The 13,210-nt window shown below is 41.6% G+C and overlaps 1 protein-coding gene across 1 annotated transcript in view; it reads left to right on the top strand.

The window, feature by feature from the left end:
* Positions 1–13,210, top strand: part of FNDC3B (fibronectin type III domain containing 3B) — a 168,784-nt gene that overhangs the window by 85,050 nt on the left and 70,524 nt on the right. The window contains exon 6 of the mRNA XM_010572900.1: positions 7,722–7,780. Coding sequence (XP_010571202.1) covers positions 7,722–7,780 — 59 coding nt within the window. The remainder of the gene's footprint in view (positions 1–7,721; positions 7,781–13,210) is intronic.

The raw sequence follows: 13,210 nt of genomic DNA on the forward strand, positions 1-13,210 counted from the left end.
GTTAAAAGTACGAAGGAGAGCTCTCCAAGAAGAGGTCTTGTGTCTAAGTGGTTTGTTGTTCCAGCAGATTCAGCTTGGGCTTTCTCTCTGGGGGTTATGTCATTGTTTAATTTGGTGTTCCTTCAAAACCAGCCAGCTGCAGCCGTATGCAGCACGTTGCCTCTGTTATCTTCTTCGCAAGATGTACAAAGCGCTTTCTTAAGATGTAAAATGTATGTGATGGAGATGGGCGGGGGGGAGTTGCTGTATTTTACTAAGAAGGCCCTTTTCTGCCTTCTAATGGACCGACTGTGTGTTCACAGTAGGAATTCACTCAGATCTTTAGCCAATAAAGTAGGAGTTGTTATTGCTGTCTTCCAGCAGTAGCAGCAAAGAAGCAGAGACAAACAAACGCAACATGTCACTTACACTCCGTTTGTCCCTTGCATCCAGCATTTCATTTCCCTTGTAGGTTACTAGTGATCTTATTTTCCTTGCTCCATCCCAAGCAAAAATATACATCAAAACGATATTGGGGGATAGGGAGGATTGAATGCACTTACGTTTATTTTTAAAACACTTTTTAGCAGAAGTGACTTCATTACGCACATCCGAGTCCTTCCGCATCTGCTGGATGCTAAAACATCTGATGCTTATCCATGCGACAGCAGATATCTTTTGTTAAAGAAGGATGGCTTGAAGCAGAGAGACAAACCGTATGATGTGAATTCGCACTCCAGGTATTTTGGGGTGTCCTGCCCCATTGACAATAGGATACTGAAGCAGTCAAGGTAAAACTGTCAGGTTAATAGAGATGGACTATGGCCAGGACATCTTTGAAACATGTGATTAAATTCAGGCCTAAAATACAGTGATGTTGAGGCAAACATGTCAGTTATCCTTCGCTTTAAGTCCCAGTGAGTCAGGATGGCTGGAGATGATTTTTTTTTTTTTCTTATTTGAGGTCTGAAGACGTAAGTTTCTCTGGGGTTTATCCAAGGGTTTTGTTTTGTTTGCCTTCAGTTATGTAGGGAGTGGCTTGATTATTTTGCTACCTACATATGATTTGGTCTTTAAGGTCAAATACTGAAAGATAAACTCATAGATATCAAGTCAGGCATTTTAGCAGGAGAATTAAGATAGCAAGAGTGGGAAGTCTCTTAGAAATGGAAAACTTATGTGAGATGCTTGTGCACAGCTACTTTTTAAGAAGTAGAACGTGTTTCAGTGATTGGATCTTTTCTTGAAATTAGATAATGTCGAGATGTCTACCTTGGACACGAGAGCTGCAGTTGTGTTCTCTCTCTAGTGTTTTTTTAATTAGCTTTCATGTAATTAGCAGAAATTTGAAGAATTAAATCTTTAGAAATCTCATCCAGGTATTTGTAGGCTTAATTAATAATCATGCTTGGTGTATTATGTTTTAGCATGGTGTGATTGACTGCTTTGAAGACAAATATTTCTTTCACAAGTTTTTGATTTTAAGGGGCTCTCATTTTGCCCGTTGTGGAAGTGGTGCTGACGAGTTCCATAAAGCCCCGTGTGTTCAGGGTGACACTGGGTTTGCTCTTCTCAATATTACCTCTGTTAGCCCGCACATAGCCCTGCAATTTATCCGTGACCCTGCCCTGCACTGGACTGCCTCTCTGACAAGCTTGAAAGGTGCATCAAATTGGATTAGGCAGGAATCTGTCCTAGGTCTGATTTTATTCAATATTTTCATTAAGGAGCTGAAGGATGGAATAAGGATTGATTCTTATTAAATTATAGTCCATATCAGGCTCTGACAGGGTTGAGAGTGCTTGGTGGCTTAAGGAGGACAGGACAGGACTGGACAGGAGGAGAACTCAAAAGGCCTTCAAAGAAAAACAGTTTGATCAAGACAAGAGCAAAGTACTACATTTCAGCCAGTCCTTCTCAAACTTGCATTTTATTTTTTATTTTTTTTACTACGCAGTAGTTCTGCGCAGTAGTTCGGGGAGGTATAGCAGACCACAAAAACCAAGAGTCAATTTGCCATATAGACAAATAGAAGGAAGAAACCTCAAAGCGAGCTGTGTAAATGAGTATGTCTCTCCTTACTTGGTGCTGCTAGGGCCTTGGCTGGAGTGGGGTGGCCAGGGCTGCTAGCGCATCTTCAAAAGGATGGAGAGCAATTTAAAAAACATTCCAGAGGACAGCAGTCAGTGGAATTTGTGATCCGGTAAATACAGGTATGAAAGAAATGAGCTTGCCTCACTTAAAGAGGAAAAAATGCCTTCAAGTATGTGAAAGATTGCAACAAAGAAAGTGGTGATGAATTCACCTGCAGTGGGTGCACAGGAAAGAAGTAATAAGTTTAAGGTACGGCGGGAAAAGTTGACGAGATAATCTTCCCAACGATGAGGAGAGTTAGGTACTGTGGTGGATTGCCTAGCCCAGGAGGTTTTGAGATGGTCATGATGACGGGGCAGGAGGTTATTTATTTAATTTTTATTTATTTGTCTTTTAAAAAAGGGCTAGGCAGACATCTCTGAGGAATGGTTTAGGTATAGAAGATCATGTTTCAGTGTAGGAGGATGGACTCGATGACTGTGTCACATCCCCTCCCGGTCCTGCTCTGTGTGACAGCTGCAGCGTGGCATCTGCAGTTTTAGGTTTGTTCTTGTACAAGGAGTTTTTTAATGTCTATTTCTACAATTCTCTGAAATTAAAAAGTCTGTATGTGTTCTTCTTTGTGTCTTGAGCTTTGACACCGGCAGGCAGTTCACAAAGGAGCTGGGCCATGTTTTGAAGAGTTTATTTTCTTGTGGGTTGTAGGTTGTGCTGTACGTGACTGATAAAAGATCTTTCTAGCATTAAAGCTGGTCACAGCCCCAATAAATCTGGAACAAATTCTGAGAAAGCATGTCATGTTATGACTGGCATATCTGTGAGCATGGAGCTCTGCTTGAGAATTAGACTAAAAGTTTGCAAAGTGCTAGTGCTGATGTCATTCCCTTGGAATGGAAAGGCTGTTGAAACAGTAAATACTTTCTGTGGCCAGAAGCTAAGTCTTGAGCTGGACCTTTTCCTCTCTTCCAAGGAAAGAATGCAGAACAAACCTAAAATGTGTAGTTGCAATGGGAAAATCTTAATTAGTTTAGCGCTTTTAGCTCTTTCAAACCATTTACATACACAGCTGCTGTTCATGCAAACGTGAAAACTATTCATGGAAACTTCAGACTTACCTTGAAATGACAAGTTGGGGGTTTTTTTTTTTCCTGTTTTTTAGAGCTGTGCTTGGTGTTCAAAAGTATGGTTGGAAAGGTCTGAAAATTATATTTGTACGCTACGTGCAGAAAGGAACATAGACGCAGGCTAACAGGGGCATATAATAAAAGGCTTTAGTTCAGCAAGACTTAACATTGAAACCTGTTAGCACCAAACAGCTGCTGGGAAAGTATTTAATTTTTAGGGGCATTTACTTTTGGTTGTATCTGTGGAGTTTTGGTTATGACCCAAAACTGAAAAAAGAGAGATGACCAAAATATAAACTTAGATGTGGTCCAGGTCTTACAGCTGGCTTCTCTGCTATGAAAGGTTAGTCTGACACATTGGATCCAAATAACCCGCAGCCTGGGAATAAGAACCTAATGCTGCAGCTTGGGACAGCTATAATATCTCTTAGACACTGAGATCTACAGGATAACTCAGATTTTTGTAGTGTCCCTCAGAGGACCCTGTTGAGCATTCACAAGGAATTCATCCCCACCCCCAGCTTCCTCCGAGGAGGAAGAGTTTTGCCATGACAGATGTGGGGAACAGATGTTGAGAGGAAAAGTTAAAACGGGACAATGACCTGAAGTGTTAGCTGGGCTCTTCCTTGACGTGACTGAACTTCTGTTCCCGATGGCAAAGGAGGAAAGCAGCACGTGTCCGCTGCCCGTCTCCGCAAGGCCCAGCGTTGGTGTCAGGGGGCTGACACGTAGAGCTTTTATGTGTTGGTGTCGGATACTCGGTGCTCAATTAGCTGAGGAAGAGAGAGGAAGGGACAAAGAATTAAAAGCAAATCAGCCGTCTGTTATTCAAGGACAGTTAGTGCAAAGTGGGTGAATCATGCTCAGCTACCCAGCCCCTTTCCCGAGCGGTTGTAGGTAATTTTTCTGAATTTCAGTCTCCTGTTTCACACCAAGGCTTCCCCTTTCCTTCCTCCTTTCTTCCCCACCTTTCCACCACTGCGTCTGTGATGCCTGGGAGATGCTCACTCTCCTTGTCCCTAAATGCCCCAGTGAACTAATCTAGTAGAAGAGTCCTCAGTGGCTCATGAGTAACAGTAATAGCGAGCTAGGAAAAAAGGCTTTTCACCAACTCTATTATCGGCATAGAGCATATAGGATGGGGTTTTTTTCTTCCCTTTCTTTTTTTATTTCAGAAGGATTTCTGCTCTTTGTTGGCTTGGGGGAAAGATGTTGAGCTTGATACTTAATGTATTACGAGAGAAGTTGGCAGGTGAGACCAACTTCCCTACTGAAGGAGGGATTCAGGACAGGTCTCGTTCTCCTTAGCTTAGTCTAGCTCAGGAGACTGTGAATAATTATGTTTATTACCACAAGGAGATCAACCATCCATAGAAGCCTGAGAATTTTTTATGGCTCTTGAAATGGGAAACTAAGTATTTAAAATACTATAAGAAGGTGACAATTCTGTGAGCTACTTTCTCTCTCCCAAAAAGGTTGGCTTCAGTTTTATTAACAAGTTTTTCCGTGGGACAGTTTTGCACTGGGGTGTTTTTTTTTTTCTAGCTTTCAGACAGAGGTTGGGCTCGATGACCTTTTCTGAGGTCCCCTTCCAACCTGAGCTATTCTCTGATGCTATTATAGATACCACTCGTTCATATTTATTGCTTTCTGTCTTTAATTCTACATTTGCTCTGTTTTCACAAAGCATTACCCATTATTCATGGGGGTTTTTTGGTTTGAACTCGGTGCAGGGCTCAAAGGCACACACTGTTCTTTCCATGTGGTACAGTGATTTCAAAGCATGATGAAAGGGCACTTCTTACTATAGACTTTTCTTTCTTTGCTGCTGTTCTTGTAAAATGGTTTATGGCATTAGTGAATCAGCAACATGAGATACATCAGCTCTGTGCACGTGAAGTGGTTCGTGTGTGTGCAAGTGAGCGCTCGCACCTGCCCAGTCTCACCTGTGAACTCTCAGGAGGTTTAGCGTGGGGGATATCTGACATAGGTGGTCAGCATATGTGCATCATCTGATACATCTTATTCTTTAGACAATGTGTTGGAGTGTCCATCTGTATATGTATTATTCATCAACTTTAAATTCAATTCTTAATTTTTTTGCACTCACATTGTCACCTTAGGTCTGTGTGTCCCCTGTTCCCCCTCTCCCAAAAATCTTTGAAGAGTATTTCTTTTCTTCTACCTCCAGCTTATCTGTATAAACTCTAGGTGACATAAATATCCACATAGTCCACATAAATATCCACATGTCCTTAATAACTGAAAGCTACAGTATATCTGGTACTCAGAGCCTTCTCCTTGTGAGCAAGCTACATATTTGGAGAGCTAATATAAAAAAAATTCCTTAGTAAGACTCTTCAATGAGAAGTCTAATGTACTTTTTTTTTTTTTTTTCAATTATATGTTGCTGGGTATACCCAACTTAGGTCTTGAAGTTCCTGTATTTGGAGCGGTTTGAACCTTCAGCCCTGACCTGCAAGGGTCAGAGGACTTAGTTACTGTACAAAGCGATTGTTTTTCACAGGAGAGGGAAGTGAGATTTCTTTGGGCTTCAGAGTTTGTTTTCCTCTCCTGCTTAGTGTGACAGAGATAGCATCCTTGCTAGAAAGCAGAGAGAAGGAAGAAAATTCAGTCCACATGTTCAGGATTTAAGGTTGAGAATGATTCACGCTTAGCTTCTGGGGGTTGTAATTAGGGGTGACATAATAACCATAAACTTTCAATAAAATAGTAGCAGCGTTTTTGTTACGCTCCGGAGCTGCAGAAGCTGCTTCTGATTAGCATCCCTTCGAGATAAGCCTACAGGACCTCCGCAGTTTCCAGATCTGGATCCAGGCTTTTGTGGCGCTGTCCTACCTCTGTACTGATCCTGAAGGGAACCCCGATTTCTGAAACTCCCCAAACTTTGATAACATTTTCCCTTGGATCAGCATCTCAACCTTTTCCTTAGCCATTTTAGTCCATCTGGGTCGTTTTCAAGTCAGTATTATCTTAATGCTGGCTAAATCCTGCCACTTTATACACTTCATAATACACTCTGAGGGTTATCTACTGTGGAAAGAACAATCATGCTATCCTCCTCTTCTCCTGAATTATTACTACTCCGTTCTTTTCCAAGCGGCTGAGACTAAAGAATCCAGGAATGCACGGAGCAGGAGATCTGTCATTCCCACTCTGCACCAAGGTGCATTCTTGTAGGGAGAGATGGGCATTTACACTGGAGCTCTGCCATCAGCATTCAGCCAATTCTATTTTTTGGCAGCTGGGCCCATGGAATTTTTAAAAAGAAGATGTACTTTTTTAAAGCAGGTCACAGACAAAAATAAAGACACATTCTTGGGCTACGAGAAGTAGGTCAGGCTTTGGGGGAATCATTTGCAAAAGCTGTTGATCTGATCTTACCAGTTTTTCTTTATTAATATTTTTTGCTTCCTGTGCCAAATTTGTATGCCTTTTATAAAGAAGTCCTGCTCATTTTGCTTTAGGTGTGGTGTATTCTTCTGCTTTGGTGAGCAAACTTTTTACATGAACATTTAAAAAAAGGGGGGGGGGGCAAAAAAACCCTAGAAAAAATAAGTTCCTAGTTTTCCATTAGAGAATACTGTAGTGGAAAGTGAGGCCTCTCTGTGCTGCAGTCCAAAAGGAATAAAGCTGCTTTGTGTCACCTCATTACTCTTAAGCTGATGTTTTACCTCAAGACTTTTTTGGGGGGGAGGATGAGGGAGAGGCTGATTGCACGGCTCAGATGAATGCGTCTGCAGCACCTTCTGCACCCAGTTAATCTGTCGAATTTAGGGGAAGCATTTCACACCCTGCCCTGCGATAACGCCGTGTAGCCCCTGCAAGAGCTGCTGTATCAGGCACAAGGCTCGGGGAGGGAGGATGGATTACTGCTAGTCGGGCGTCCAAATTAGCCTGGCATGACTTTATTACCTTGATAATTGAAGGCGGCTGTTGGAAGAGCCCTGGCCATTAAATGGTAACAGCAGTTAAGCACAGGTAGCTGCAGGTGTGTGCCAGGGCTCGGGGCAAGGAGAATGTTCGTCCCCTCCGGTAGCCCCGTGCTCCGGCGAGCCGGCAAATAGCCCAGCTCTGCAGCCGATGGAGCAAGGATGTGTTTGGCTAACAAACCAGGATTAGGTTCAGCAGTAATTGAGCTGTACAAACCCCTGGACTTCTTCCACGGCCAAGCTTTGGAAACAGGATGGCTTTGCTCTGTGAAAGCAAATCCCAGTTAATAACGTTGTTTGTGGAGGACACCTCTACAAATAATCCCGCCTTTCCGAATTTCTGCAATTACTGGAAGTTTCATTCTGTCCTTTTTCTCTTTTATAATTTTTTTAATATTAATCCATGTAACTGCATACCTTAAATTCACAATAGCAAAACAGCTGATGCTCATGTGCAGGTAATGTCTCTCTCCTATTGACAAATTCCTGAAGAATAATTGACATAGCTGACACTTTTGTTTAATATTGGTCATTTATTTTTCTTCCTATTTCCACATTCTCTATTTTACAGAATTTGATTCGGAAACAAAAAGGGTTCAAGACATTCTTTCTGGAATGGAGAAACCACAGGTATGTGATCCCAAATTATCACACACACACACACAAAATAGCATATGTGATATGTAGGTTGTGTCACAACATACTGGTGATTTCACAGGGGAGCACCTCTGAATTTTTTCCTTAGTAGATTGTTGCTGCTGTGTGTACCTAACTCTTTTTGCCAGGATATACATTGGAAGCGTCTTATGTGCTCGTGGTTATTTGTGGGCTCTGCCCACTGCAGGAATCCCACCAGTTGCCTGTTTCCAGAGGACAACTCCCAGTATTCATGCTGGGAGGGGGAGCTCTGCACTGGGGTGATCTACATAGCTCCTACTCCCTCTCCCCTGGGTTTAATTTTATTTTTCAGGAGCAATTTATATCTCTAATCATGATTAAATTAAGCTAATTCTATTATTCAATGGCAATTACTATATTCTACATTTATCTGAGCCATAAAAGCATGTGAATTATAATGGAATTGAATCACCATGTAAATAACCGTAATGCTGGATGTGACCACAGTCAGGTAAGGTTCTTAATAAATCTGGTTGTAAGCCCTTTGAATGTGATGTTTTTCTCGTTTGGTGTGTCAAATGAAAACCAGAAGAGTATTGTTGATGTAAATGAATGGTCCAAACAAGCATTTGAAGAAGGAGTCGCAAGGCAGAAGGTTACGGCTCTGTTTTATCTCCTTTGCTCTGTCAGGGCTCAGACCTTTCTCTGTCCAGCTGGAAAGCTAGTAAACAAGTAAGCAAATAAAATAACAGTTGGAAAGCTCGTCTAAAGACTGGGTTCAACAGTAGCTGATAGAGGCTGATACAAAGAAATTCTGCAGTGGGTGGCTATGCCTTAGGTGCCGAAGTGGCAGGGCTCAGGGGCAGGCAGGCATGAACACAGGCTGTTTTATTTTTAGGCTCTCTTCACTTGGATGCTGTTGTTCTGAATAAATACACAAGGTGTTTCGTCTTAAATTGCTCCATCAGTAGGTGTTGGATCCTAGTGTCGTGGCATCGTACAAGAGCAGATTCAAAGCCAGCCAGACTGTAAACCAGACCTGCAGAAATAATAAATACCAGGGGGCTACAGCCTGAGTTTGTGTTTGCAAGAAGGAAAGCTGCTGTGTTTTGTGTAGAAACAAGTGACAATACTAAGCTGAAGACTTAAGAGAAGAGTTTCTGGGAGATCAGAAGGGAAGACAGTGCACTTAACGCAAAATTAGGCTAGTTTATTGTACAGGGTGAGTCGATATTTTTGTACCAAGGACTACCTGAACGTTGCTCATCTGGTAAAATGCCACAGCTAGGTGCTTTCTACAAAGATCCGGAGAGCTGACGTGACAAATGTGTTATTTCATACTTATATCTGTAGAGGTAAGGAGAGAGAACCTGTTTGAGGAGTTTGCAGGATTGAGCTCTGTACAATTAGATTTATGGTAACCACAGCATTTAACGTGGAGGGGAGCAAAAAACTAGAAGTAGACAAGAATATTTTTCCTTGAATCATTTCAAAAATAGGAATCTCTCTCTTTTATTTTTTTTTTTTTCCCCCTTGGAAAAAGAAATCTAAAACATGACAAATGGTAGTTCAATAATAATGACATTTAGTGAGAAGATGCTGGGGATTATCTATTATTTTCTCTGTAACTTTGACATTTGTGAGTAATTAAACTCATAGGAGTCTCACAAACCATTAATTGCTATGAATGATTATGTGTGTGCATAGTCAGTATTATATCTGATAGAAATATATCATATTATGCATAAATAGTCAGCTGGGCCATATTTCTTGGTGAGCCTTATGCATATATGAATGAAAAATAAAACAATGTATAGAAAAACAATTGTGTAGAAAGAAATGACACTATTAAAACGAAAGGGCACAAAGCAGTCAGTCAGTGGCCAGTGGAGTGATGCTCTGTGTGCAGCACGTGGCTTTTCTGTGTCCAAAGGAGCAGTTCTTTCCACCGTCAGCGGTGGTGAACCCACCTGAGCAACTCCTGCAGGAGACCCCGCAGCCATAGAATCGCTTGGAGGTGTCTTTAATGTAGCTTGTCCAGGTACCTCTATGTGACAAAGTCTCTCTCACCTTTCCGAGTACAAAATACACACACCTTTTAAGTTATTAATTTATAAAAAGTCTGTTTTCGATAATAGATGTTGTTGCCTGTTTGAGACACGTGCAGCCAAACTGTAAATGTCATTATAGTTTTATCCCTTTGACTGCAAAAATTTGAAAAGAAGCCTTTTGCCCCCCCCCCCGTCAATGTTTTTACTTGAACCGAAATATATTTTTAATTTGCATTATCGCAGACAAAGTAAGCATTCTCTAGAGCAAACACCTCGGTGAGGGAAGGGGAAACTTGATTCTGGGTTTCCGAAGTGGCGGGGGGCAGCGTCGCTGCATCCGACGGCGCGGCTGCCCAGCGGCTCGGGGGGCATCGCCTCCCGCGGGGAAACGCCGCGGGTCCGCGGAGCCAGAGCTCAAACATCCGTTTGACTTTCCAGAAGGCAGCCTGCTCCCGCTGACTTGCTCTGCAGCGAAACTCATATTTAAGCATCGGGATTTTTGCCGAAAATTGCGGGATTAGAGCCATAGTTTAAAAGCAAAATCTCGACCCGGTAATAACCGTGAATTCATTTGACCCCCAAGTCTTTCAAACGCTGCCCTCGAGGCAGTAAATGAATGTTGCTTGCAGTGTAGTTCTCACACGTACAATAAACCCCCGAACCACACGATGCCTGTGAATGCTAACCCGGAATTTGAAAGATAATGAAAGTTGTACAGAAACATTGTTCGTTACCTGAAAGACGGGAAGGACCGATATTCATCAGTCTTGTAAGCATATTAAAGTAGTGCAGGAGTTGGGATTCTTTCCCAGGGGCTTTTATAAAATAATTATTTACACCACTGAGTTTTGGTAGAGTAGAAAGCAGGCATTTACTGTGTAAACTGAGAAGTTTTCAGAAACTAATTAACTGTGCTTTTTACCAGACATACAAAACTCCTTGTGGGAGAATCTTTTGTTAGGTCTCAGCTAAAAGGCCAAGCCAGTCCTGTTCAAAGGGAGCACAGCAATTCTGGGGACAGATGAGACAGGCTGGGCTAACTAGAAAGCAGCACAAAGGTTTACCTGCCCAGCCTAGGAAGAGGTGCTCCTGCTGCCTATATTTTGGTCGGATGGAATTAGGGCACCATTAATGAACAATAAACTTTTTTACTTACAGCTAAGTATTTGCGTCTGCGAGTTCAGTAGTGACATTAAGCCAACCATCATCGTGTTAGCTGTGCTGTTCCTTACAGCGTGGAAAGGGCTGCTCCAGATCTGTTCAGCAGCTCCGTATCTTTTGAAAGGTGCTTGTTTTCCCAGGTGTGAGCGAGAAAAGTTGGAGTTAAAGCTACTGAGCTGGTTTGCAAGTGCCCGCTTGTTATTCTCAGCCTATCATAACCCCATTTATTTAACTTACCCTTTTTCAGAGCAAAGCTAGTGCTTCCTGCTCCGGGTAGGAGTTCCTCGGTAAAGTTAAGTGGTGGCTTTGGCCATTAAATCAGATATTGAAGAGATAGCCCTTTGGCTGGTAAACATGATACGATATCGAGTCTGTTAGTCGGTGAGCAGCAGATAGGTTTATCTCTATCCATACAGATAAATCTGTTCCCGGTGCTCATGCTGACGTGCACAGTACTGTTCTGCTTTCTATACCCAGGGAGTGTATAGATTTGCCTTTTCTGACTTTATCATGCAGGCGGTGACCCCTCGCTTGCTTTACTACACTTGCTGTGTGTACTTAGCGCAGCTAAGAATCGTATTTAACTATTTCTGGTGTTTATTTTTAAACCTCCGCCAGCAGTTACTGTGTACATGGCAGCAGCGAGGCAGGCCAGCAGCCGCTCGGAACGCTGCTGTATCGGTGAGAAGTTAATGGTGTGGCTGGAGCAGCTTTGCAACTGGGTTTGGACTTTTATCCTCTGCATGGAAATGTCTGCACGCTGTCTTCAGAATAATAGTCTAACAGTTTCTAGTGCTTAGTGCATAAGATACTTTCTCTTACTTTAAGAAACTGTGAAAGACCTAACTTTTTACAGATTGCTGTAGTTCATGAAAGGCCAGAGTTTTTGCTGTACGCAGAATACATACGTGTGTCCTTGTGAGTAGTCATAGAGAAAAACATTTCAATAGAACATTGGCAGAATATCATGCCTCCAGCTCCAAGTCTGTCTGAATTTATGAAAAACAATTATGCAAGCATATTTCCATAATAAAAGAAACTATGTGTTGATGGGCTGAGCTGGCATAGCAGTAATGTATGTTAAAAAAAAAAAAGTTTATTTGGATCTTACTATCTAGTTTTCTGATCAAAATATTATTTAAAATACAGACTTTTAGCTCTAAATATCTTTGTCACAATTTCATTCACATATATGTGTGTATATATATCTCAGAAATTTAACTTTCCTGTCTTATTTGAATCGTTCAAGATTCTCGTAAGCTGTCTAATCCAGTATCAGTATTCACTTGTCCAAGTTTTTGAAGCAAACATTGATTTCGTAGCATCAAAGAGATGTGACTAGAGCAAGAAGTCCCATGAAAATTCATACAACAATTTGCCTGTTCGTATTTTTTACAAAAAAAAGCTTGATACTACTTGAACCTTCTTGCCTGACAACTTGTTGTTCACATTAGGTTGAACAGAGGTTTTCTTTTTGGCAAGACTTAAGTGTGCTGCTATAAATTAAAATCTTCAACTTCTGAGAGCATGGTGTCTAAGTTCAGATGAGACATTTTGTGATGTCACCTACTTGTCAGTCTGTTAAAAACAGATTTATGACTTGCTCAGAAAGAACCTGCTTGATATATGGGTATCACACACAACAGTTGCAGTGCTCTTCAGCTGGAAGCAATGTGTTTTCATGTGAGAAGTTAAATATTCTCTTATATAAAGATATCCAGAAGCCGGATTTGTAAACAAGCAGTCCCTGAAAGCTGATTGCTAAGATTTCATTACCAAGTCATCTATGGGTAAGGTGTTTCAATTGTCTCAGGAAAAGTGTAGGAAATGTGTAACTAAGCACCTGCATCATTCATCTTACACCTTCTGAAATAACAATGTTTTGGTCTGTGTGTCGGAAAAATCTGTTAAAATGATGGAACCAGTGAAATTTGATGCGTAGAAGAAATGAATAAAGAATATAGAACCTGGTGCTTTGCTTCCTCCTCATGGAGGCTAGCTACAAAAATATTCTCTACATTTTCACTGCAATTAAGAAAGAAAAACATAGTCATTTTGATTACGAAAAGTGGAGAGTTTGTGGCAGAGAGCTTGAGGCTATGGTGGCTTTGAGGCTTCCCTGGGCTTTTTTCAGAAGGCGTGCAGAAAAATATTATGCTGTCTTTCCAGGATAGCCAGGGCAACTATTGTTTTTTGTTTCTTTTTCTTTTGAGACAGTGGTGGGGCGGGG

The sequence above is a fragment of the Haliaeetus leucocephalus genome, unplaced genomic scaffold (assembly GCF_000737465.1).
Source record: "Haliaeetus leucocephalus isolate CR32 unplaced genomic scaffold, Haliaeetus_leucocephalus-4.0 Scaffold362, whole genome shotgun sequence".
In the NCBI taxonomy this organism is placed as follows: domain Eukaryota; kingdom Metazoa; phylum Chordata; class Aves; order Accipitriformes; family Accipitridae; genus Haliaeetus; species Haliaeetus leucocephalus.